General features: G+C 47.9%; 1 protein-coding gene across 13 annotated transcripts in view; it reads left to right on the top strand.

The window, feature by feature from the left end:
• Anks1a (ankyrin repeat and sterile alpha motif domain containing 1A) overlaps positions 1-22,037 on the top strand; it is a 185,550-nt gene that overhangs the window by 77,176 nt on the left and 86,337 nt on the right. For 9 of the 13 annotated variants that reach the window (XM_029566911.1, XM_008840112.3, XM_029566909.1 and 6 more), the window contains 9 exons: positions 2,292-2,372; positions 3,833-3,989; positions 6,103-6,165; positions 13,464-13,760; positions 14,456-14,531; positions 14,836-14,937; positions 15,031-15,132; positions 18,822-19,018; positions 21,442-21,534. In XM_029566911.1, the coding sequence (XP_029422771.1) occupies positions 2,292-2,372; positions 3,833-3,989; positions 6,103-6,165; positions 13,464-13,760; positions 14,456-14,531; positions 14,836-14,937; positions 15,031-15,132; positions 18,822-19,018; positions 21,442-21,534 (1,168 nt within the window). Of the gene's footprint in view, positions 1-2,291; positions 2,373-3,832; positions 3,990-4,987; positions 5,295-6,102; positions 6,166-13,463; positions 13,761-14,455; positions 14,532-14,835; positions 14,938-15,030; positions 15,133-18,821; positions 19,019-21,441; positions 21,535-22,037 lie in introns of those variants that run through there. The other 4 variants (XM_008840116.3, XM_029566910.1, XM_029566907.1 and 1 more) reach the window with 2 other exon arrangements.

Here is a 22,037-nt window from a genome sequence, read left to right as displayed (position 1 = left end):
AGAACTCAGAAGGCCAAATGTGATCCCAGCACTTGGGAAGCAGAAGGATTGTGAGCTTTGAGGTTAACCTGGGCTACATAGTAAAAACCTGCTGAACTGCTTCTCTTTAAAGGAAAGGAAGAAAATCTCAATATTGACAGTTTGGTGGTGAGATCTTTAACTGTTTTCTGGGGCTGAGTCAATCTGTGTGGTGTGAGATATCTTTTCTGTTACTTTATTAAACTTTAGGATATGGAGGCATTGAGATAACTCAGTCAGTCAAAGCACTTGCTGCCTAGCTTGACAATCTTGAGTTCCACCCCCAGGACCCACATGGAGGAAGGAGAGAGCCAACTCCCACAAATTGTACTATAGTACTATAGTACATTTGCCTCTTTCCCCAGAATTAATGTCATTTATAGGTTGGGTTTTTTTTTTTTTTTTTGGTCTTGTTGAGACAGGGTCTCCATGTAGCCCCAGCTGGCCTGATCTTGCTATGTAGACCAGGCTGGCCTTAACTCAGAGCTCTGCCTGCCTCTGCCTCCCTAGTGCTGGGATTAAAGGCGTGCACCACCACACCCAATTCATTTAAAGTTTTTTAAGGTCTCAGCGGGGATGAAATTAACTTGTGCGCCTAATCCGCTGTCCTGACCATTCCTGTCGTAGCTTCTTCCTGAGCAAAGCTTGTGCTGTGTTTATGATTTCAATTATTTTGAACAGGTTATAGAGTGAGGTAGCTGGTGTGTGCTGGACCACTTTGTCTGTGCTGCGTTGTAATAATCCCGTTGATGAAGCCTGTTCTATGGTGTTCTTGCTGCAGCCACGCTGCTTCGAGTACCCAAGCTAGAATTCTCTGGGCCCCATGGTTTGACTGCTGAGTCTTGATGTTCTGCCAGGGACTCCCAAATACAGAAACAAGTAAACAACAACATTTGGGCCAGCCTCACTTAGGAATAAACAAGTGAAAATCCAGAGTGTTATGTTCTGAAGTAGGGACTGTGTACTGATTTCACCCATAAGGCTGTGTGGGAGGTGGCTGATAAGCTTGTTCCAAGAATGAAAGGACAGCGTAGCACAGGAGATCTATAGCATGTTCAGTCATTAACCATAGATACCGTGATTGTCCCATAGATGTGGAAAGTGCATTTTAATTAAACAGCCATCTCTGATAACTCTTTAAACGGGAAAGGGTAGGGCTGAAGTTTGGTGACAAAATAATCCCCTAGCTTGAGTGAGGTGACTTGATCCCCAGAACTACAAAGAATAAGTGTTAAAAGAAGGGGAATGCTTACACATTCCAGCTGTTAGAAGCACTGTTAGAAGCAGGGACAGACACAGCTGCTCTGGCCACCGCAGCATTATGTGACTCCAGTAGGTATTAGGGCTTTGAAGCCTGAATAAAGTAGTGTTTTTACTTCTCTGTTATGATGGAAATAAGACCCTCAAATTATAGATTCTGTCAGTGTATACGCAAATAGCCACAAATGAGACACACAGTCATTTTAAGTGTCTGTAGGAGCTTGGCTGCAGAATTCCTGAGGGTACCAGATCGGAAGATACTGAGGCTCCTTATGTATAGTGTAGCGCTTTGTTATCCACACATCCTCCTGTGTGCTTTTAACCAGTTCTAGATTGCTTGTGATACCCAATACAACATGAATGCTATGCGAACAGCTTTTACACTGTATTATTGGGAATTGGGTAATAACAATAAGGAAAAAGTTTGTATGTGTTCAATACAGGCACATTTCGGAACTCATATTCCACCCCCCAGTCATTGAACCTGTGAAGGCGGAATCCACCGTTACCCTCGTCCACTATCATTGTAAAGGAAGGACACAGTGTGGCTTGTGTCTCAGCTCACATGTTCTTTTGTGTTTTTGATACTGGCCCATGCTGACTCCATGTGTTGAGTGTGATTGAGATGTGCTGAAGTCACTCCTGGCTTCATTCACCAGCATGGGGCCATGCTCAGCACCTGTGCCTGGGTGGGCGGTTTGGTTTGGTGCTGTTTGGGTAACTTCTTAGTCAGTTGGGAGCACTCAGAGGCCTGAGTCCCAGACTCAGCCAGTGATTCATCCCAGGTAAGCCAAAGAATAGAGAACTCTCAGGGCGATACTGACCTTTACCCTGGGCTCCTTGCTCAGTGCACCTGTGTTCTCTAGGTGCTGTGCATGTCTGTGCACACACCTGCTGTCCTCATGAGGCGTCCTTTGGAAACCTGCAGTGCGGTTACCTACACACAAATAGCTAGCAATCTCTGACTTTGCTGTGTGACTTCAGCTTGTGAAATCTTTCTTTGTCCCCACCAGCATGTGGAGAGGGCCAAATGTGAACTGTGTTGACAGCACCGGTTACACTCCACTGCACCATGCTGCTTTGAATGGCCATAGGTAAGTACCAGTGGCTCCCCCTGCCTGCCCTGTGGAACCCAGGTTTGCGATGTCTCTCTGCCTCATGAGGTTGGCTAAGCAGTGAGGAGCAGAGAAAAGCAGACTTGGTGCAGTCCACGCAGATGCCCAAGTTTCTGTTCAGTAAATACTTTAAGCATCCTTTCCCACCCTGCCTCATCCCAGAAACACCTTTGGACAGAGGTTGAGTTTTGCCTTTTCTCCTGCTTGTCCTTTCCCCTCTGGAATGTTCTAGCATCACACAATGATGGTAAATGTGAAGATCAGATTTGGGGCAGCCAGATCATAAAGAGACTGGAATCCCAAGGTGACTGACCCAGTCAGTACCGTCGATGAAGGATCATGAGAGACTTGTCTTCTGTCAGGGTGGGTTTTCTTTCTGTTGTGTTGCCTGCTGCCGTTCTTCCTTATAAGATCAGCCCTGGAAACAAGAACCACTTCTAATAGAGAAAGGGTGTATATGGCCTGTTTTATCTATGTTAAGTGTAAGGAGGTGATTAGGACTCGGGTGAAAAATACGTGTGAAAAATTTTCTGGAAAGGGTAGGGTTCGTGGGGAGCTGAGATGCAAGGTGGATGCAGAACTGCTCCATCAGGCAACATTATGGGTGTGTAGAGTGGGTTTGCCAAGATGGGGAAGAGACCAGAGGGTCACAGACAAACAAGGTGACACGAGTTTGATTCCCAGGGCCCACATGGTACACATGCTGCCCTCTGCCCTCTACACATGCACTGTGGTACCTGTGTGCACACACAAAGAAAGCTTAAAAAAGGAAACATGAGGTTCCCTCCCCTTCTGTATTTGGAAGAACCTGAGTTAATGTGAATCCTGAACCCAAAGGTGACGGCTTGTTAGCCAAGTTCCTCTCCAGGGCCTGTTTGTATTCACATGGAGGGTTTGTGTTTACCTTGTAGGCAACGCCTGGGGATAATTTTGCACCTATATCTGTTTAATTATTGGTGTCATTGGGGAGAAAACTGGGTCCCTCCTTCTGGAGCTATCGACAGTGCCATGTGCAGCTGGCTTGTTTGCAAGGTTAATTCTGCTCTGTCCACATTGAGCCCTGTATCCCCAGAGCATCAGCATAGTGTGGTGGAGGGTGGGTGCTGCTTGTCTTGCAAGACTGCGTTATGTAGATTCTATCCCTGAATGCTGCTTAAAAATCCCAAACTAGGAAATGTTACATGGTTTAGACAAGGAGTCCAGATGGTTTCAAAGTAGCAGAAAATAAATGGATTGTCAAGAAAGCCCTGCAGGAAGGTGATGAGTCAGTAGTTCACAGTGGCCCAGGCACGGAGTAGCTATACCAACAGCTCTTCCCGGAGTGAGCTCGGGAAGACACAGGATAACCAGCAAGAGCACACGTCCGTGAGGACTTTGGAAGAGCTGGTGGCGGAAAAGACCTGGTTTCTGCAAGCTCATGATTGATTTTTGCTTTCTAGGGATGTGGTCGAGGTTCTTCTGAGAAACGATGCACTGACCAACGTTGCGGACTCAAAAGGCTGCTACCCGCTGCACCTGGCAGCCTGGAAAGGAGACGCCCAGATAGTGCGGTTGCTCATTCACCAAGGGCCCTCGCACACCAGAGTCAATGAGCAGGTCAGGGGGCCTCCTCCTTCCTCAGCTGTAGCCAGACTGGCTTAGCAGTCCCAGGGCACCTGAGGGTGTTGTGTTCCGTACCCTAGACTTGAGCTCCTCTTCAGCAGGAGTAGCAGAAGCTCTCTTTGGACATATTTTACATGCATTTGGCTCATGCAGATTTGGCCTAGAACTGTGACACATGCCCAGTGTATGCAAAAATAGAAAATTTATGTTTCAAAATTGTATGTTAGTTTCCGACCGTGAAGGCTTAATTAATTATAAATTGTGCTTATGCCATCGAGGTGCTCAGCGTTCTGATGTTTGTCAGAGCCCTGTTGTTCAGACATCAGAACATGCAGAAGTGGAAGTGTGTGCTAGTGCTGAAAACTGGACTCACAACTCAAATGTAGGTCAGAGGTGAGCCGCCTAAGTGAAGATCATCGCCATACTTCATGCTACCCTCAGGTTACTGTAAGTGTGCACTTTGCAAAGCAGATGTAACTACGAGAAGCAGGAAGTCCACATTCAAAGAAAAATACCTAGCTGGGTTTAGACACATGCCTATAATCTCAGCACTTGGGAAATGGAGGCAGGAGGACCAGGAATTGAAGGTTATCCTTGGGTACATAGTAAGTTAGATGCCAGCCTAGACAGCCTGAGACCCTGTCTCAAAAAACAGAAAAGGAAGAAGTAAAGAAAAAAAAAAAAAACCCACCTGAGCCATCTGTGGTGGTGCACAGCCTGTAATCCCAGCACTCAGGAGGCTAGGGCAGGAGGATCAGAAGTTTGAGGTTAGCCTGGGCAACAAAGTGAGACTCTGTCTTAGACGAAACAACTTTACAGGGCCTCTAGATTGAAGTGCTCTCAGGATGCACCTCTTCTCTATTTAGAAAACTACACACGAGGAACACAGAGCCTTTCATCACTCCTGCTCCTGTGGTTTGGGCCACAGGCTGCATGTCGCTGGGAAGGAGGTGGCCTCTGCCAGCCATTCTCCTGTGGGCGGCTCAGTGCTGAGCTACAGCATATGCTGCTCTTTCTCAGGCAGCACAGGGCTGTCTTCCTGGTGACTTTGTGGAGAAGTGTTCGTTACATTGCCCAGTAGGATTGGATCGAGGTTTTTCTTCAAAACTTAGGAAGTGATCTGGCAAGTCCACCTGTCAGCAAGCCCATGGATGTTCTTGCTGAGCTGCCAGAGCATGCCTTGAAGAACGGCTCCTGTCTGAAGAGGGAGACGGTAGAGTTCCAAGTGCCTCTATCTGGAGATTGAGGGAGTGTAGCTATCAGTCAGCCTGCCTTCCCCTCTTGGGCTGGATCTTACAGGTAGGTAAACAGATGCTCAGACCACCAGTGAGGCTAGACTTGCCTCTTTAGAATCTAAGCTCAATTCTCCTGATTCAAATGACAATTTCTCTTTGGAAGACGTGCATAAAAGAGCTTGCTTATAACTAATATTCTTCAATGTTGAAAAACTGGCCACCCATTGAAGTCTTCCCTTGAGCAATTTCCAGCAACCATTTCTAATCCTGTCTGCCCACTTTTTCCTTGGAACACAGCTGCTTGGATTTTTAGCCACTTTAAGTGCACTAGCTTGTCCCACTCATGGCCACCTGCTGCCTGGAGATTGCCAGGAGAGTGCCAGGATAGGTGGACGCCCACCCTGTACTTGAGTGTCTGGCAGGCACTCAAGGCAGGTGGGTGGGGCAGGAGCTGGGTGGGATGTGTGCAGGGGCTGGAAGAACCTGATGGATCCAGGCAGTTTCAAGTGCTGCATTGATTTAAAAGCCATTCATAGCCGGGCATAGTGGTACACACCTTTAATCCCAGCACTCAGGAGGCAGAGGCAGACCAATCTCTGTGTAATCAAGGCCAGTCTGATCTACATAGTGAGTTTCAAGCCAGCTGGGGCTGTCTCAAAAAAGACCGGAAAAAAAAAAAAAATCATTCATGTGGTCCCAGTGGATGCCTGGCCAAAAGTGAGGTTCCTGAAGCTGTCTTCCCCAGTAACACCCCATGAGCACCCTGAGGGCAGATCCAGGTAGTTATAGCATTGGGCCCATGAGGCTACATATTGTTTTGATGTATTTCATCCATTTTATCGTTACATTTTCTTTTCCTCTCCTTTTTGTAGAATGCTCTTGAGATCAAAGAACTCAAAAAGTACGGCCCCTTTGACCCTTATATCAATGCCAAGGTGTGTACATCACTGCCAGGACCCCGCATTGTTCACTTCCTCGCTGTGCCTGTGGTCCTCTCCTTCCGCCCTTGTCTCCCAGGCTCCTCCTCATCACCCTGACCGCCGCCTGCTTCAGCCCATCAGCTCTTGGCTTGTCCTCAGATGGGGAGTGCAGTCAGTTGAGGTTTTGTTTTTAAAACCTGCTTGATTCTGGAAAGGTTGCAAGCATGTAAGCCACAGCAACAGGAAGCAGGACCGCAGTGCTTAGTGTGCCGCTGTGACTTCCAAATTGGGTTCCTTTCCTCAAGAAAGATGCATTCACACAAATTAATTTACTTTTCAGTAAGCACAGAAAAATGATTAAATTGTATGTCTTGGAATTAAATTTTAGTCTGCTCTCTTTAAGTAGAATCTGACTTTCCTTTGGGTAGTCTTGGTGGCGGTGCAGGGAAGGATGCAGGTGACCTCTTCGTTCTCTGAAGCTTGCTTGTGCTGTCCTCTCACCCTGGGCTGTGTGCCTTTCTGCACGGTGCCTCATGCTCTCCAGCCGTCAGTTTCTCTTTCTGCTCTGTCACTGTTGACCGTGGAAGCTCTGAAATAGGACCTAGTGTGGCAGCCAGGCAGGGTACTTGGCTAGTGGCTGGAAGCAACAGTGGTTGCTAGGCCTGTGGTACCAGCCACGGTCTCTGCCCTGGGGCCTTCACCATGAAGAAGAGCCCCGTGGGTTCGTGGGTGGGCTCATGTGTTGGATTTACATTCCTTAGTGTTTAACTCCAATGAAATTTACTTACTTTGTGTACGTTTGGGTATTGTGTATGTATGTGTACATACTTGTGTGTACACATATGTCTGTGGGTACACACATAGGTGATCAATCAATGTTGGTGTCCTCAATCAGTCTCCATTTTAGTTTTGAGTCAGGGTTTCAGTGAACCTGGAGCTTGCTGATTTGGCTAGACTGGCTGGCCAGTGAGCCCCTGGGCTCTCCTGTCACGGCCTCCTTGCTTTAGGCTTTACAGGTGCACGCTGCCATGCCTGGCTTTTTACATGGGTATTAGAGACCCCAGTTCAGGTCCTCTTGCTTAAGTGGCAGGCACTCTGAGCTGTCTCTCCATCTCCAAAGTTTTCCTTTTAAAAAAAAAAAAATTATTATTTTTATTTTTATTTTATGTGTATGAATGTATTGCCTGCATGTATGTGAGTGCACCCGTGTTGTGCAATGCCACGGAGGTCAGCAGAGGGCTTCAGAGTCCCCTGGAACTGGAGTTATGGATGGTTCGTAGCCGCCATGTGGGTGCTGGGAATCAAACCCAGGTCCTCTGCAAGAGCAGTCAGTGCTCTTAACCGCTGAGCCATTTCTCTAGCCCCTGAAGTTTGCCTTTTGACAGCATCTGGAGTCTGCTGCTTTGCACTTGCTATAAGCACAGGTGTCCTGGAGATGGGAGACACATGCCACTTGCAGTATTTCCACACTTGAGACAGAGAGTTCATGCCTTGCTTTGAGCAAAACAGATTCAGCAAACAGAGCTCATAGATTGCCCTCATGGGCCTTGGAGGAGATATCAGCTGTAAAGTCTGATGGTGGAGAAGCAGTTTGACTTGAGGTTGCAGAGCACACCCAATTGCTTCTGGCTGGCCTACTCTTTATATTCCTGAAACCACATAGGAAGATACAGCTTCGGCAGCTTTGGGGGTGAGGATGGGGTTCGAGCCCTGGAGTGGACACTCGCTCAGCGTGGCTTCATCGTCCAGCCTGAGTCTGTTTCTGGGCTGCCACTTTTTGCTGACCTGAGTAAACTGCATTTTCTCTGAGCCTTGGTTTCCTCTGCTGCAAAACGGAATATTACCTGCCTTGCTGAATTGTTCTGGGGTTTTAGTAAGAGTAAATCCATAAAGGAAGAACATCTGGTAATTAGCAATATGTGCGCTATCCTGAAATATCTGTGGTATTCTTGAGGCATTGTTGTGATCTGTTCTCAGTGCGAGCAGGTGCTTGATGAAGTGCTGCTCAGTTGGTCTCCTCACACTTCAGGTTAGTAGGGAGAGACCTTAAGTTTGCTGTTTTCAACTCTGATTTAATTGGCTTTTAAAAGCTTTGGTTAAACGCTCTGCCTTTGGTTCTTGAAAGTGCTTTTCCTATCTTTGGATTTTGTATACATAAAAGAAAATGAGTGTAAGTAAGAAGGCACACGGCCCCGAAGGCCCAGCTGACTGGGTTGTGCTAAGGACACAGGCCTTCTGGGGCTGACTAATGTTATTTCTCTAGGTTTTGTCCTGATTAAATAGGGTCTGATTGGCCTGGCTTGTGTCTAGGCATTGCTTTACTGAATTATATGTGAATGCTAAATCCTATCCGAAGTCTTAGCCGCCTTTCTGGGAACAGATGTGCTTTCTAAATGCTCATGTTTCCCTTAAGCACTTTCCCTTTTCAGCAGTCAGCATAAACCAAGCCAAGTGAAAATCACCCATAGCTATGGTGGAACTACAGAAATCATTCATTTCCCCTCCCCCTTGTAAAGCAAGTATTCAAGTTCTTTTTAGGGTGGACCTGTTTTTCTGACCCCTTAAAGATAATTCACAGTTCAGAGCTGGAAGGGACTTGACTTAACTGAGTGCTTCATGATCACTCATCAGCTTCTGAAGAACTTTGTGCTTTGAAGAAGTTTCCAGCTTAGAAGGGTTTGTAAGAATGTGCTGTGAGCTGCAGTGCCCTCTTCCTGTCCCCCAGGTGTGGATATTCTGCCCCTTTGCCTCTTCTGTCTTCATAGGCAGCTGTGTTCATTAGCTGATGATGATATTTGAGAGTAAGTAGTTGACATCTCGACTTTTTAAAGCTAAGTATTTCAGTAAGTATTAGTTCTTCAACTAAAATGCGAGAACAAAGACACTCACTTATAAAACTGATAAAAGTCAGGGATGGGTACTAAGGCAGAGAGGGTCACTGCAAGTTTGAGTCTAGTAGCAAGTGCCAGGCCAACCAGGGCTATATGGCAAGATGTTGTTTCTAAATAAATAAAATAAACCACGAGGGGCTAGAGAGATGGCTCAGTGGTTAAGAACACTGACTGTTCTTGCAGAAGACCTGGGTTCAAATCCTAGCACCCACATGGCAGCTAACAACTGTACGTAACTCCAGTTCCAGGGGGTCCGATAGTCTCTTCTCTCCTCTGCAGGCATTGCATGACACGGGTACACTTACGTGCAGGCAGTACACACATACGCATTAAAAAAAAATGATATAAATACTAAATTCAGAAAATTGAAGCTTGATACAGGATTATTATCTAATATTGAGCCCAGGCTCACCTTTTGCCACTTCTCCTGCTAATGTCCTCCAGTCTTTCTTCTCCCCTCCCTTTCCCCTTTTCTCCTCCCCTTTCCCTTCCTTTCCTTTCCTCCACTTCTTCCTTCCATCCCTCCTTTTCTCCCTCCTCCCGTCTTTCTTACCACAGACAAGTCATTATGAAACTGCTGCTAAGTTTAGGTCTATCTGGTAGTTTTGCACAATTAGTTCAGGAATGCCGCAGAACTAATGCCCCCTTAGTGTGTTATATCACAAGAACCATGGCATCAGTTTGTCCCCTTGATGATGATGCACCTGCAGGTAATTTTGTTCTTTAGGCACGTGGGCACTAATGATCAAACCCAGGAGAGTGCCGCTTGCGCTGGGCAAACACTCTGCCACTGGGTAGCCCTTCTAGCCCGTTTTGAGACAAGACTGGCCTTGAACTGATGAGCCTCTTGCCTCAGCCTCCTGAGTGCTAGGATTTGCAGTGTGCCCTACCACCCAGCAGAACTTTAAATAATAGTTACATGTGCCTTACACAGTCCTCTGTCAACAGTGAGCAAGTGTGCCCTTTGTGCATTGTGGGCACTGGGAGGTGAGGATCCTGACAAGTCCCAAGAGATGAGTGACCATGGAACTGTTTCTATCCTGTTGTTTGTCATTTATGAGTATACATATTTATGCACCATACACATGGTCCACAAGTAAATAATCTTCAGAGATAAGGAGTATGTGTAGACGTACTGACCTTGAAAAGGAAAACTCTCAAGATGGGGAAAAATGGAGCATTTATAAAAGGCTTTGGTGGCAAGTCCACAGAGTAGAAAGCTTTGAGGGAAATTGGGGCGTTTTTATGAATGACCCCTGCCCCTAGTCTGTATGCTAAGAGAATTCTTGAGGTGTGGCAGCTGTAACGTTCAGAAGGCACGAGAGGGAAGAAGGCCGTGGCTGATGATCCATGCCTCTCCTTGGGATCCCTGCCTCTCCAGAAGGTCCATGAGTCAAAGAACTTCTTAACCTGACAGTTGTTGGGTGATAGCGAGTGCTCACCACAGACAAACTCGATGAACTGGAATTACCAGGTCGTGTCTTGCAAAACTGAAACAGACTCGGATGCTTCTATACTGTGACAAGAGCCTAACTCTCTCCAGAGATGTGGTTAGACCATGTTGAACCAAGGTAGGAATTTCTGAGGACTGATCAGGATTGTGTCTTTAACGAGCAGCTTTGGAACAACTGCCTTCATTCTGGCAAAAGCCAACAGACAGGCAAAAACCAAAAGAACAAACAGAAAACCTTCCCTATATTTTTCTGCTTCTCTCTCTTTTTTTTTTTTTAAGGTCGGGGATATTCTAGGGACTGAACCTAGGGCCTAGTATGCTAAGCATGCATTTTACTCAAGAGTCCTCACCCCCCTCCTTCCTGTCTGTCTCCCTCTCTCCCTCTTTCTCTTTCCTTTCTAGATAGTTTAGACTTTAAATTTTTCTTTTGATTTATTTATTTTTTTATGTCTTTGAGTGTTAAATCTACTTGTGTGTAAATGCACCCATGTCATGCAATGCCTACAGAAGACAGAAGAAGGCATTGGATCCCCTGAAGGAATGGATGGTTGTTAGCCACCATGTAGGTGCTGGGATTTGAACCCAAGTCTTCTGCAAGAACAGCCAGTGCTCTTAACTGCTGATCCATGTCTCCAGCCCCAGACTTTAAAATTATATATATAAATTTATGTGTATGAGTGTTATGCCTACATGTTTGTAAATGCACCCGTGTTGTGCAATGCCCACAGAGGACAGAAGAGGCTGTCAGATCCCCTGGAACTGGAGTTACAGACAGTTGTTAGATGCCATGTGGGTGCTGGGAATCGAACCTGGGTCTTCTGCAAGAACAGTCAGTGTTCTTAACTGCTGAGCCATCCCTCCAGCCCCAAAATTTTATATTTTTTTCAGGCTGTAATGTCATACTTTTTACAAAATCAAGAAAACATTATTTTGGATATAGGGAGGCAAGTTGGATACTAAAAGAGACGGTATGATTTGCTTTAAAGTCAAGTTTTCTGGGCTGGAGTTTTAATGAGAATTAGTCAACTTTTTTTTTTAATTTTTAAAATTATTCTTATTTTATGTGTATGCGTGTATTGCCTGCATGTAGGTAAGTGCACCCGTGTTGTGCAATGCCCATGGAGGTCAGAAGAGGCTGTCGGATCCCCTGGAACTGGAGTTACGGACAGTTGTTAGCTGTCATGTGGGTGCTGGGATTCAAACCCAGGTCTTCTGTAAGAACAGTGTTCTTAACCGCTGAGTCATCTCTCCAGCCCTGAGAATTAGTTGACTTCTTGACTATGGTTGACATGCTAATGCTGAGGTAGAAAACTGAGGGGATCTTCTTAAACTTCTTTGGGTTTGCGCTCTAGCCCAGAATCTCTCTCCCAAAAGCTCCTTTGAGTTCTGTTGACGTAGCTGTGTTTTCTTCACAAGAAGGTGAAGTGACCAGTCTGAGATTGTTCAGGGACCTCTTAGTAGGAGATGGACATGCCCAGAGGGGCTCTCGACGTTTGTATGCTTGGCCCAGGGAGCCCCAGGCAAACACGTTTGCCCTTCCTCTAAACTTGTAGGCTGAATGTGAACTTGTTCCTTCCGGCCTGGTGTCACAGGAGGTGGAAGCTCACAGGCTGTGTACAGGGGCCATCAAAGTCTCCGTCCTCCAGCTGCTCTCCCTGAGCAGTGCCGCGGAGCATGGACTCCTCCCTCCGTTCTCTGTGTTTGTTTGTGCTCGTCAGTCTCTGCATGTGCCCTGCTGCCCTCTTTCTGTTCTTCTTTAAATGTCCTTCTCTGCTGCCATTTACCGCCTGTGGCCTCTCGAGGCCATGCTTCCAACAGCTCTGGATCTTCTTGTGAATTTCGTATAGCTGGAAAAAAACGATACCGTCAAATGCCAGAGCAAAAGCAGATGGAACTGCATGCATGGCAGCTCTTCGTCTGTTGTAGTGTCACTAATAGTTATAGAAATACCTCATACTTAACTTTGGACTACTGAAAGGTGCACAATATTGATCGGGAGTGCTGGCTCCTTCAGCTGTCTGGATGAGTGGAGGACTCTCAAAATCCCGTGAGAGAATTCTTTTCATTCGCTCCTCAGAAAGGAGACATTGTGGAAAATTTCTTGCTTTCATTATATATCAGCACTCATAATAAGGAACATAATTGAACTGGCCGACACTTTAGTTCTGGTAGTTGAAAAAGCACAAACTTCCCCCATTTTACCCCAGACTCTGTGTCCTTGAGACAGAATTGGCATCAGAGGCCCGCAGTCTGTGAACTGAATGAGGGTGACACTGCCCTGGAATATTCTGCACCTCTCACACCAAGCATTCCAGCCTTTACATAAGAAGCACTTTGCCACATGGTCTGCTGTCCTGTGCAGAGCAGCTGTTGTGTGTCGCTAAGCGCTCTCCTTCTGTGTGTAGGGCCTGCACTGTCTCCTTCCTGAGCTGGCACCTCCCTCTCCAGACATGACTGGCTGCTACCTTGAGAGCGGGTTTAGGGTGCTCTGTTAACTTTCTTGCTGGCTGATGGATTTGCATGTAAGAAACTATGCAGAGGACAAACTCTTAATTCAAGCTTGTGTGGAAGGCAACAGATGGTGGGCAAATCCAGAATCACAACCCAGGGCTAAACAAAGAACAAATGCTTGTAGAACCAGTGGAAGTTTACAATGGAACAATCGCAGTGATTCAGTTAGCATTCACATGTGCCAGGACGTCTACAAATGCCTGCCACGCTCCCTTATTTGCGACTGCAAATATTTAGGGGATGCCTGCTCCCCTCTTGCAGGGACTAGGAGCAAATGTGGCTGGTGGGAGCAGTCAGGCTTGGTTGTTGGGGACAGTGCCTGGAGTCTGACTTCCGAGCCCCCAAGTGTTGCTGCTATTCCTCTCGTTTAAATTTCAGTGGTTTTATGTGTGATTACACCAGGCAGATGTCAACCCGTCCAGGCCGCCCTGATGTGATGTGCTTCTTTAACCCTTCAGAACAACGACAATGAGACGGCCCTGCACTGCGCGGCGCAGTACGGTCACACAGAGGTCGTGAAGGCACTGTTGGAGGAGCTCACAGACCCCACCATGCGCAACAACAAATTTGAAACGCCTCTGGATTTGGCGGCTCTCTACGGGCGGCTGGAGGTGGTAAAGATGCTCCTGAATGCGCACCCCAACCTCCTGAGCTGCAACACCAAGAAGCACACCCCTCTGCATCTGGCGGCGAGGAACGGCCACAAGGCCGTGGTGCAGGTCCTGCTGGACGCCGGCATGGACAGCAACTATCAGGTAGCACGGCACATGCCCCTCCCTGTCAGGGGACTTAGTCGCTTTGGAAAAGGCACAGGACCATGCTGCTGGGCTGTGTTTGTACTTAGCTGTCTCCCATCACGTTTGAGGTGCTTCCATCTGTCAGTTTGTTCCAGTCCGACACTCTAGAGACAGATGAACCCTTTGGGCTGGACCTGGATTTTTCATTTTCTCGTTTCTTTTCAGAGTGTGACACATGGTGGTTAAACCCTGAAAAGCCATGCTTGTGGGCCATCTCTCAAAGGCAGGAGGCTTCATTACCTTCCTGTACATGCGTTCCCATAGCCACCTTTGTGCACGTTCAAAGCCTTGACTGCCAGTGTGGTGGCATTCCCCTTTGCTGGTAGCCTCCCCTTGAGTCAGTGCCTCCTTAAGTGTGGCTTTGACCCTCCACTTGGGGCGGGAGAAGTGATCTTCTCTTCCCTCGCCGCAGGAGGGTGTCACTGGTCAGTGTCCCCACAAGTAGCGGGGACTCCAATGAGGCCTGCGACAGCACACAGATAGCCTTGCTCCATGGCCCTTGGTTGGGGTTTTAGAACCCCCATGAGGAGTGTTGGAAAGATCAAGTGCCCAGAGGGCTTCTTTACTTTGGTTGCTGTCCCTCGGTATCCATGTCCTATTTGTCAGCTGAACTGTTCTCATGACATCCTGCTGCGCTCTCGTTTGCCTTCCAGACGGAGATGGGCAGTGCTTTGCATGAGGCTGCTTTGTTTGGCAAGACCGATGTGGTGCAAATCCTGCTGGCCGCAGGTGAGGTCGGCAGCACTGGTCTACCCACACGCCGGGTGGCATGTTCTCTGCAGCCTCTCGGAGGCAGCATTTGATACTGATCCCAGCGCGTGCATGAGTGTGTGCGTGCGTGTGTGTGTGTGTGTGTGTGTGTGTGTGTGTGATCAGAGGCATGTGACTTATTCCTACAAAGCTAGGTTGTTGATGGCTGTGGATGAAAAATACCTGCTCTGCTGCTTGGGAGCCTTGGGTGTTCTTGAATTTGACCTTCACTGAGACTGGCTTCAGAATGCTCACTGTCCTGGTCTACGTGGTGTCCCTGTAGGAATTGATGTCAACATAAAAGATAACCATGGACTGACGGCCCTGGACACTGTCCGAGAACTGCCTTCTCAGAAGAGCCAGCAGATTGCAGCACTTATAGAAGGTGGGTTGTCATCCTGTCTGGAGATCTGGGACACACTCGCCTCCCAGCCATTGTGTTTGGTGCAGGGTCTTCTCTTTTTACCTTTCCTTGCAGGTCACATGACTGGAAAAAGAAGTGCAAAAGAAGTAGCTCAGACTGCTAACACCCGGCCACCTCCCTTCTCCAGGGCAGACTCCATTGCATCCAAGTCTCAGGGTGAGGCAGTTCTCTGCAGCCAGAAAGAGGCTCAGTGGGAAGAGTTGGGCGGTCTTGGGCAGAGAATTGTAATTCCAGTGTTAGTCACGGGAGGCTGTCAGGACTCAAGTGTAAATTCAGTTGACGTTTTTTAACTGCTGCATGAATTTTAGTGGACATAGCTTCGGCCACAGGTTTTGTCTGTCCTACCTTGTTTGTCCCCTACTTCCGGAAGGATCTGTAGTCAGTGGGATCATCTTAAAATTGATTTAGGTGGCAGTGAAACCTGTCCTAAGCCACACAGTGGTACCTTGGGTATGATTGACTCACAGTAGACACTTAATGAGGGTTTGCTGGTTGGTAGATGTGCACGTGGTGGTTATGGCAAGAGATCACTGGTATGGATGTGGTCTGGTGGCCAGTTGGGCAGTCAGTCTGTCCATCATCAGTAGGGCTTTTTCAGATTTACTGATAAGCCTTTTGAATATGTGGTGTGATAAATGACAAAGGCAAAATCAATCCTGACTGACACATTCCTAAATGTAGACTATAGTAAAGATTGCTAAAGAAATGCAGCAAAGCTAAACACGAAAGGGAGAGGAGGCAGGGCCGAGCACTCTTCCTTGCCCTTATAATCTGCTGGCAGTGGAGCTAATCATTCCTTAAGCTCTTAGCTTTCAAGGAGCTCACATTGATAGTTTGAGTATATAAAAGTCACCCAGAGATGCTGTCTTAGTTTGTTTCTTCATTGCTGTGACAAAACACTCTGACCAGTACCAACTTGGGGAGGAAAGGGTTTATTTGTCTTACATCTCCCAGGTCACACGCAGTTCATCAGGGACTCCAAGGTAGGAACTCAGGGCAGGAACTTGGAGGCAGGAACTCGAGCACCGAGCACCAACCACAGAGGAGCGCTGTTTACTGACTTGTTTCTCAGCCTGTGCTTAGGCCTCAGGATCACCTGCCCATGTGTGGCACTAACCACCCACAGTGGGCTGGGCCCTCCCACATCACTCATCAAGAAGATGCCCTTCAGACATGGCCACAGGCCAGTCCAATAGAGGCAATTCCCCGATTGAGGCTCCCTCAACCCGGTGTGTCAAATCGACACTAAAGCTATCCAGCACAATTGACCCCTTGTCAACTTGACACACAAACACATCACTATTAAACCATAAGCTTTCCAATTCGTGTCCCCAAGCTATGATGTTAACATTAATATCACAACATAAGAAGACAGTACAACCTTAAAAGCCCGACAGTCCTTAAAAAAAAAAAATCCAACACCTAAAAGTCCATAGTCTCTTTTAAAAGTCTCAACTGTGGGTGGGCTTCTGTAAAATCCAAAACAAGTACTGTCTTATTTCAAAGGGAAGAATCGGGCACACCTAAGCAAAACCAAAGTCCAGCAAAGTAGCTCAAGCCTGGACATCTGGGATTCACTCACAATCTTCTGGGCTCCAAGGGGTTCTGACAGCTCCACTTCTGACTCTGCTGTGCACAGCACACACAGCTCATCTCACAGACCCAGGCCAACTCCATTCCATACTTACTGCTGTCCTTGGTGGTCATCCCACAGTCCTAGCATCTCCAAAAAGCTTCATTCTCCACTGAAACTGAGGCTACACCTTCACCAATGTCTTCTTCTTGCCTCTTGGGGTGCAAAACCTCAGATTCTCTCCATGACCCCTTCAATCCTTGTATATTCACTGCAACTGAAGCTGCACTTTCATCTATGGCCTTTCCTGGCCTCTTGGAGTGCCAAGCCTCAGCTGCTCTCTGTGACCCCTTCATGCGTTCAACACCAGAACCATGCAGGAGACTCTTACACATTACCAAGTCCTACTTTGAGCTTGAAATAGAGGTGCGGGTCCCCTCTGTGTGCTGACCCTGAGGAAATACCTCCCAGAAGACTCCACCACAGTGGTGCTGGTCTCTTGTTACTTATAGCTGATTTTTCAGCCCCAGCTAACCAGCATCATTTGTCCCAGTAAAGCAAAGGTTTTACAACTAGTTTTCCAGTCCAAAGTTCCAACCACTTCCACAATCCTCCAATGTCAGGTCTGTCACAGCAGTACCCCACTCCTGGTACCAATTTCTGTCCTGATTTGTTTCTCCATTGCTGTGCCAAAATACTCTACCAAGTACCAACTTGGGGAGGAAAGGGTTATTTGTCTTACATCTCCCAGGTCACACGCAGTTCATCAGGGACCCCAAGGTAGGAACTCAGGGCGGGAACTTGGAGGAAGGAGCTGGAGCACAGGCCATGGAGGAACACTGCTTACAGGCTTGCTCCCTTGGCCCCTGCTCAGCCTGCTTTCTTATGCAACACAGGCCCACCTGCGTACCAACTTGGGGAGGAAAGGGTTATTTGTCTTACATCTCCCAGGTCACACGCAGTTCATCAGGGACCCCAAGGTAGGAACTCAGGGCGGGAACTTGGAGGAAGGAGCTGGAGCACAGGCCATGGAGGAACACTGCTTACAGGCTTGCTCCCTTGGCCCCTGCTCAGCCTGCTTTCTTATGCAACACAGGCCCACCTGCCCAGGGGTGGCACCACCCACAGTGGGCTGGGCCCTCCCACATCACTCATCAAGAAGATGCCCTTCAGACATGACCACAGGCCAGTCCAATAGAGGCAATTCCCCGATTGAGGCTCCCTGAACCCAGGTGTGTCAAGTTGACACTAAAGCTATCCAGCACAGATGCCATCTCTAACAGTTGGCAACTTTGCAGGCAGAATTAGATACCAGGTGCTAGGCAGAATGGAGGGGTGGGTTAATGGCTGCATAGCCTTGTGTCAGAAAGCTCTGCTTTCCTCTTTGCTTGAGCATGTGGAGGCTTTCATTAAAGAATTGAAGATGCCAGATCTGGTGGTGTATGCCTTTAATCCCAGCATGCTGGAGGCAGAAGCAAACGGATCTCCATGAGCTCCAGGCCAGCTTAGTCTGTATAGTGAGCTCCAGACCGGCTTGGTCTGTGTAGTGAGCTCCAGGCCAGCTTGGTTTGTGTAGTGAGCTCCAGATCAGCTTGGTCTGTAGGGACGCTCCAGGCCAGCCAGGGCTGCATAATGTGACCCTATGTAAAGAATATTAACTTGGTGCTAGAGAGATGGCGCATCAGTTAAGAATACTGACTGTTCTTGCAGAAGACCTGGGTTCGAATCCCAGCACCCACATGGCAGCTGCTCCAGTTCCAGGGGATCTGACAGACTCTTCTGTCTTCCTCGGGCATTGCATGTCATGGGTGCACTGACCTACAAGCAGGCAATACATGCATACACATAAAATTTTTAAAAAATACTAACTTAAAGCATTGGTTTTCAGTTACATGTTGCTGTATTTTAGAGTTAAGTTTATACTCATGTGGTATTGAGCTCTCTGGGGACATGGGAGGAATCCTTTCTGTATTTGAAGTAGTTCATTTTTTTACAGTGTAGGAATTGGACCCAGGGTTGTATGAATGCTAAGCAAGATTTGTACCACTGAGCTGCACCCTCTATATTGACTTAGAGAAAAATATGTACCTTGGTATAAAGAACAGCTAAAACTCTGTTTCTTTCTAACCTGGGATCAAAGTGATCATTTTTCCACTTTAGGATAGTGTGTCTGTCAGGTTCACATTGTCCAGCAGGCTTGGTGTGACTGGAGTGGTTGAAACCCAAGGCTGCCCTTGTTGACTGACACTTTTGCTCCTGTCCTCTTCTCCAGGTGATATGGAGAGAGCAGTGACAGAACTGATTGTCAATTTTGACACACGTGTTAAGGAGGAAGGTCCCTACGAGGTGCTGTACAATGCTGTATCCTGCCATTCCTTGGACAGCATGGCCAGTGGGCGATCATCTGACCGAGACTCTGTGAACAAAGAAGCTGAGGCCGCAGGAGCACGGATGGGTGGAGTGAGGCCTGTATGTGGCCCGGCCCGGGGCTGAGGTGGTGGCCATGGGGCACCGGCAGGTAGAAGTGTGAGCCTGGTGCCTGCTTGCATTTCAGGGGCCTGACCCCACCTGCTCTGCTCTTTGCAGGCTCTGCCTGTCTCCAGTTCTCAGTGTGGTGAACTGTACAGATCGCATTGCGGTAGATGTTTGGTTTTTCCAAGTTCAGTGTAACTAGTTTGCATCTTTCCATTGCTTCACTGGCCTAGAGCCTTTATTCCAATTTAGCCGTAGCGCTCTTCAACCTTGGAATCTTTGCTGTGTGTTGTTTTCTTTCCGGAGAGCTGAGATACCCAGTGTGGTGAGTTTCTGTCTGCTCCCAGTTCTGCTCACCTTGTGCTGCCTTCCAGGGACTCGGGTTGCCAGTCGTGGATGGGACGAGTTCTGTGCCGGGGGAGGGCTGTGGCAAGGCTTACCCACACCTTATGTGCATTGTCAGACATTGTAGTTGGTTGACTGATTGTCAGTGTTGGTTGACTTTCTTACTAGTGCTGCTTTACCCATGAGGACACTCCTGCGCCTGCCGTGATGGTGAGACACAAGAGCTTTGCTCCTCCCTCTTGATGTGGTCCGTGTAGCTCTTGCTTTCCTCCTGGTCTTGTCCATGGGCCTCAACACTCTTGACTCCCGCTCCTCTTCCCCGAGTGGGGATGTCAGCCTAGGCCTGTGGCCCGTCCTCTGAGCTGCTTCCTGCCTTGGTGGATGTCATCATAGGAAGTTTTGGCACTGCTCATTAGCTGACCTGGGAGATGCTCTGACAGGATCCCAGTGCCAACCACCTTGAGACAGATTCTTGGGCTTAGGTTTTCTTCCTGTCTGCCTTCCCTTTGGGCCTGAGTCTGGCAGAGGACCACTTTGATGCTCCTTTGGCTGCTGAGTCATCCTTTGTCTTTCCAAACGTGCCCTGGTAAGGCCTGGTGTTCCTGGAGTGCTTGTTCTTGGTGGGCTCCTGCCCCTGCCCTCCTCTACCCTGGTGCAATTGTAGCATTGCAGTGTGGATCTTGGAGATCCTGATGGTCCGCGCTCCCCAGAAGAGTGAGTCAGCGAGAACTGAGAAAGCAAGAGAGTGGGCAGAGCTGAGTTCTCGTGGCTGGGCACAGATGTTACTGGCCACAGATGTCAAGGTGGAGGCAGGCTTTGCTGTAGGTGATGCTAACAGTGTCGCCCAGTAGGGGGAGCTGGAGCCTTTGGGAGAAGCCTGCAGGGTTCCTGGGGTAAGCTGAGTAGTCTAGTTCCTGTGATCAGTTTACAGGGTTTATATAAGTCCTTGTGCAGGCCCATCTCCCTGGCTGTGCTTAGCAGAAACCAGTTCACCTTGGGGTGTGTGTGTTGCCATTTTCACTCCTGTGAGTTGTGGCCGTTCTTATTCTGTCTTCCTGGCCCTTCCTGATTAACTGTGGCCAAGATGCAGCTCAAACACACAGCAGATGATGTATACCGATTGCCTCTGCCTCCTGCCCCTCTCCAAAGTTTTTTCCTCAGAGAACAAGGCACTCATGGATACTTAGTTTCCTTCAGTGATCCCATGAGTGGGTCCTCTGCAGAAGGCCTTGGTCTTGGGAGGACTTCTGGGGTGGAGCCTTTCCGTTGTGCTTCACTTTCTTTTCCTCAGCTACTGGGGTCCCAAGGCTTCCCTGTGGTAGAGGATGTGGACTTGTGCCTTTGCTGTTTCCTTTCCTACTTGGCGGTATTGAGACCAGACTCATTCTGCCACTTCCCAAGCAAGGAAGAATGAAGAAAGTTGGACTTAAGGAAAATCTGATCCAAACAGCATTGACTTGCACACACAAACCTGTTCTGCAGTTGTTGCTATCTGGATCCATCTGGTTCCAGGGACTCCAGGAGTGGTTGGTTATGGAGGTCTGATGCTGATCAGAGAAACATCTTAACAGAGATTGGTGTAAAATTTCGGTAGATGAGGTAGACAGGTGCCACAGCATTGACTTTGAGTAAGGACGAGTGTTTTGTCCTTGATTGCTTTCTTGTTATTTCCTCAGTAACCTTGGCTCTAGAATGAGTTCTCAAGTTGGTTCTTTTGATCTAGAATTTCCCCTTTTTAGAGCAGACTGAAAGTTGAGCCACTGATTTTCGGTTTTAGTTTTCCGTGCCAGTCACACGGAGTCCTTGTCCCAACAAGGCAGTGTGGATTTTCAGTGCTGTTCTCACTGCAGCCTGGAATGGACGCTGTGTATAATCTTTGTTGCAGATATTGGAAGCCATGGCACAGCTAATTGAATTGTGTCTTGAGGGGGCGGTGCAGTTCCTCCATCGCTTGGACTAGACCTCAACTTCAGTCTCCCAGGGAAATTTTTCACATAAGGGTTAAAATAAGGGTAAACCAAAAAGTTGGATATTTGAAAACTAGAGATGATAGAATTTTTATTTTTCTTCTACAGAGGGAACGTCCACCACCTCCAGCAAAGCCACCTCCTGATGAAGAAGAAGACGACTGCGTTGATAAGAAGTATTTTCTCTTGCCAGCTTCTGAGGTAGAGGGTTGAGTTATCCCCATCACTGAATCAGTGAGAATGTTAGAGTAGACGACCGTGGGCTTCACGGACACCTGGCTCTTCATGGTCTTATGCTGCTTTCGCAGTGCTGGGGGCTAAGCCCTTGCACAAGCCAGACAATTAATTGCTCTGCCACTGAGCCACTGGCCTAACCCCGCTCCTCATTCCTCTCCCTCTCCCTTCCTGTGTGTATGTTTGGCATATGCGCTAAATGAATATACAGGTTTTTTTTAGTCTTTTTGAGACAAGGTCTCTCTATAGCCCCAGTGACCTGGAACTTGCTGTGTAGACCAGGCTGGCCTGGAATTCACAGAGAGCTGCCTGCCTCTGCCTCCTGAGTGCTGGGATTAAAGGTGTGGGCCACCATACCCGGCTGAATATGCAGGTTTATAAGCACATGTGCACACATATAGAGGCCAGCACAGGACATTGGGTGTCTTCCTTCATCACATTGTGCCTAATTGCCTAGAGACAGGGTGTCT

This window comes from Nannospalax galili, unplaced genomic scaffold, assembly GCF_000622305.1.
Source record: "Nannospalax galili isolate Female #2095 unplaced genomic scaffold, S.galili_v1.0 scaffold538, whole genome shotgun sequence".
NCBI classification, from domain to species: domain Eukaryota; kingdom Metazoa; phylum Chordata; class Mammalia; order Rodentia; family Spalacidae; genus Nannospalax; species Nannospalax galili.
The sequence above is the reverse complement of the archived record's forward strand: the minus strand, read 5'-3'. Positions and strand labels throughout refer to the sequence as shown.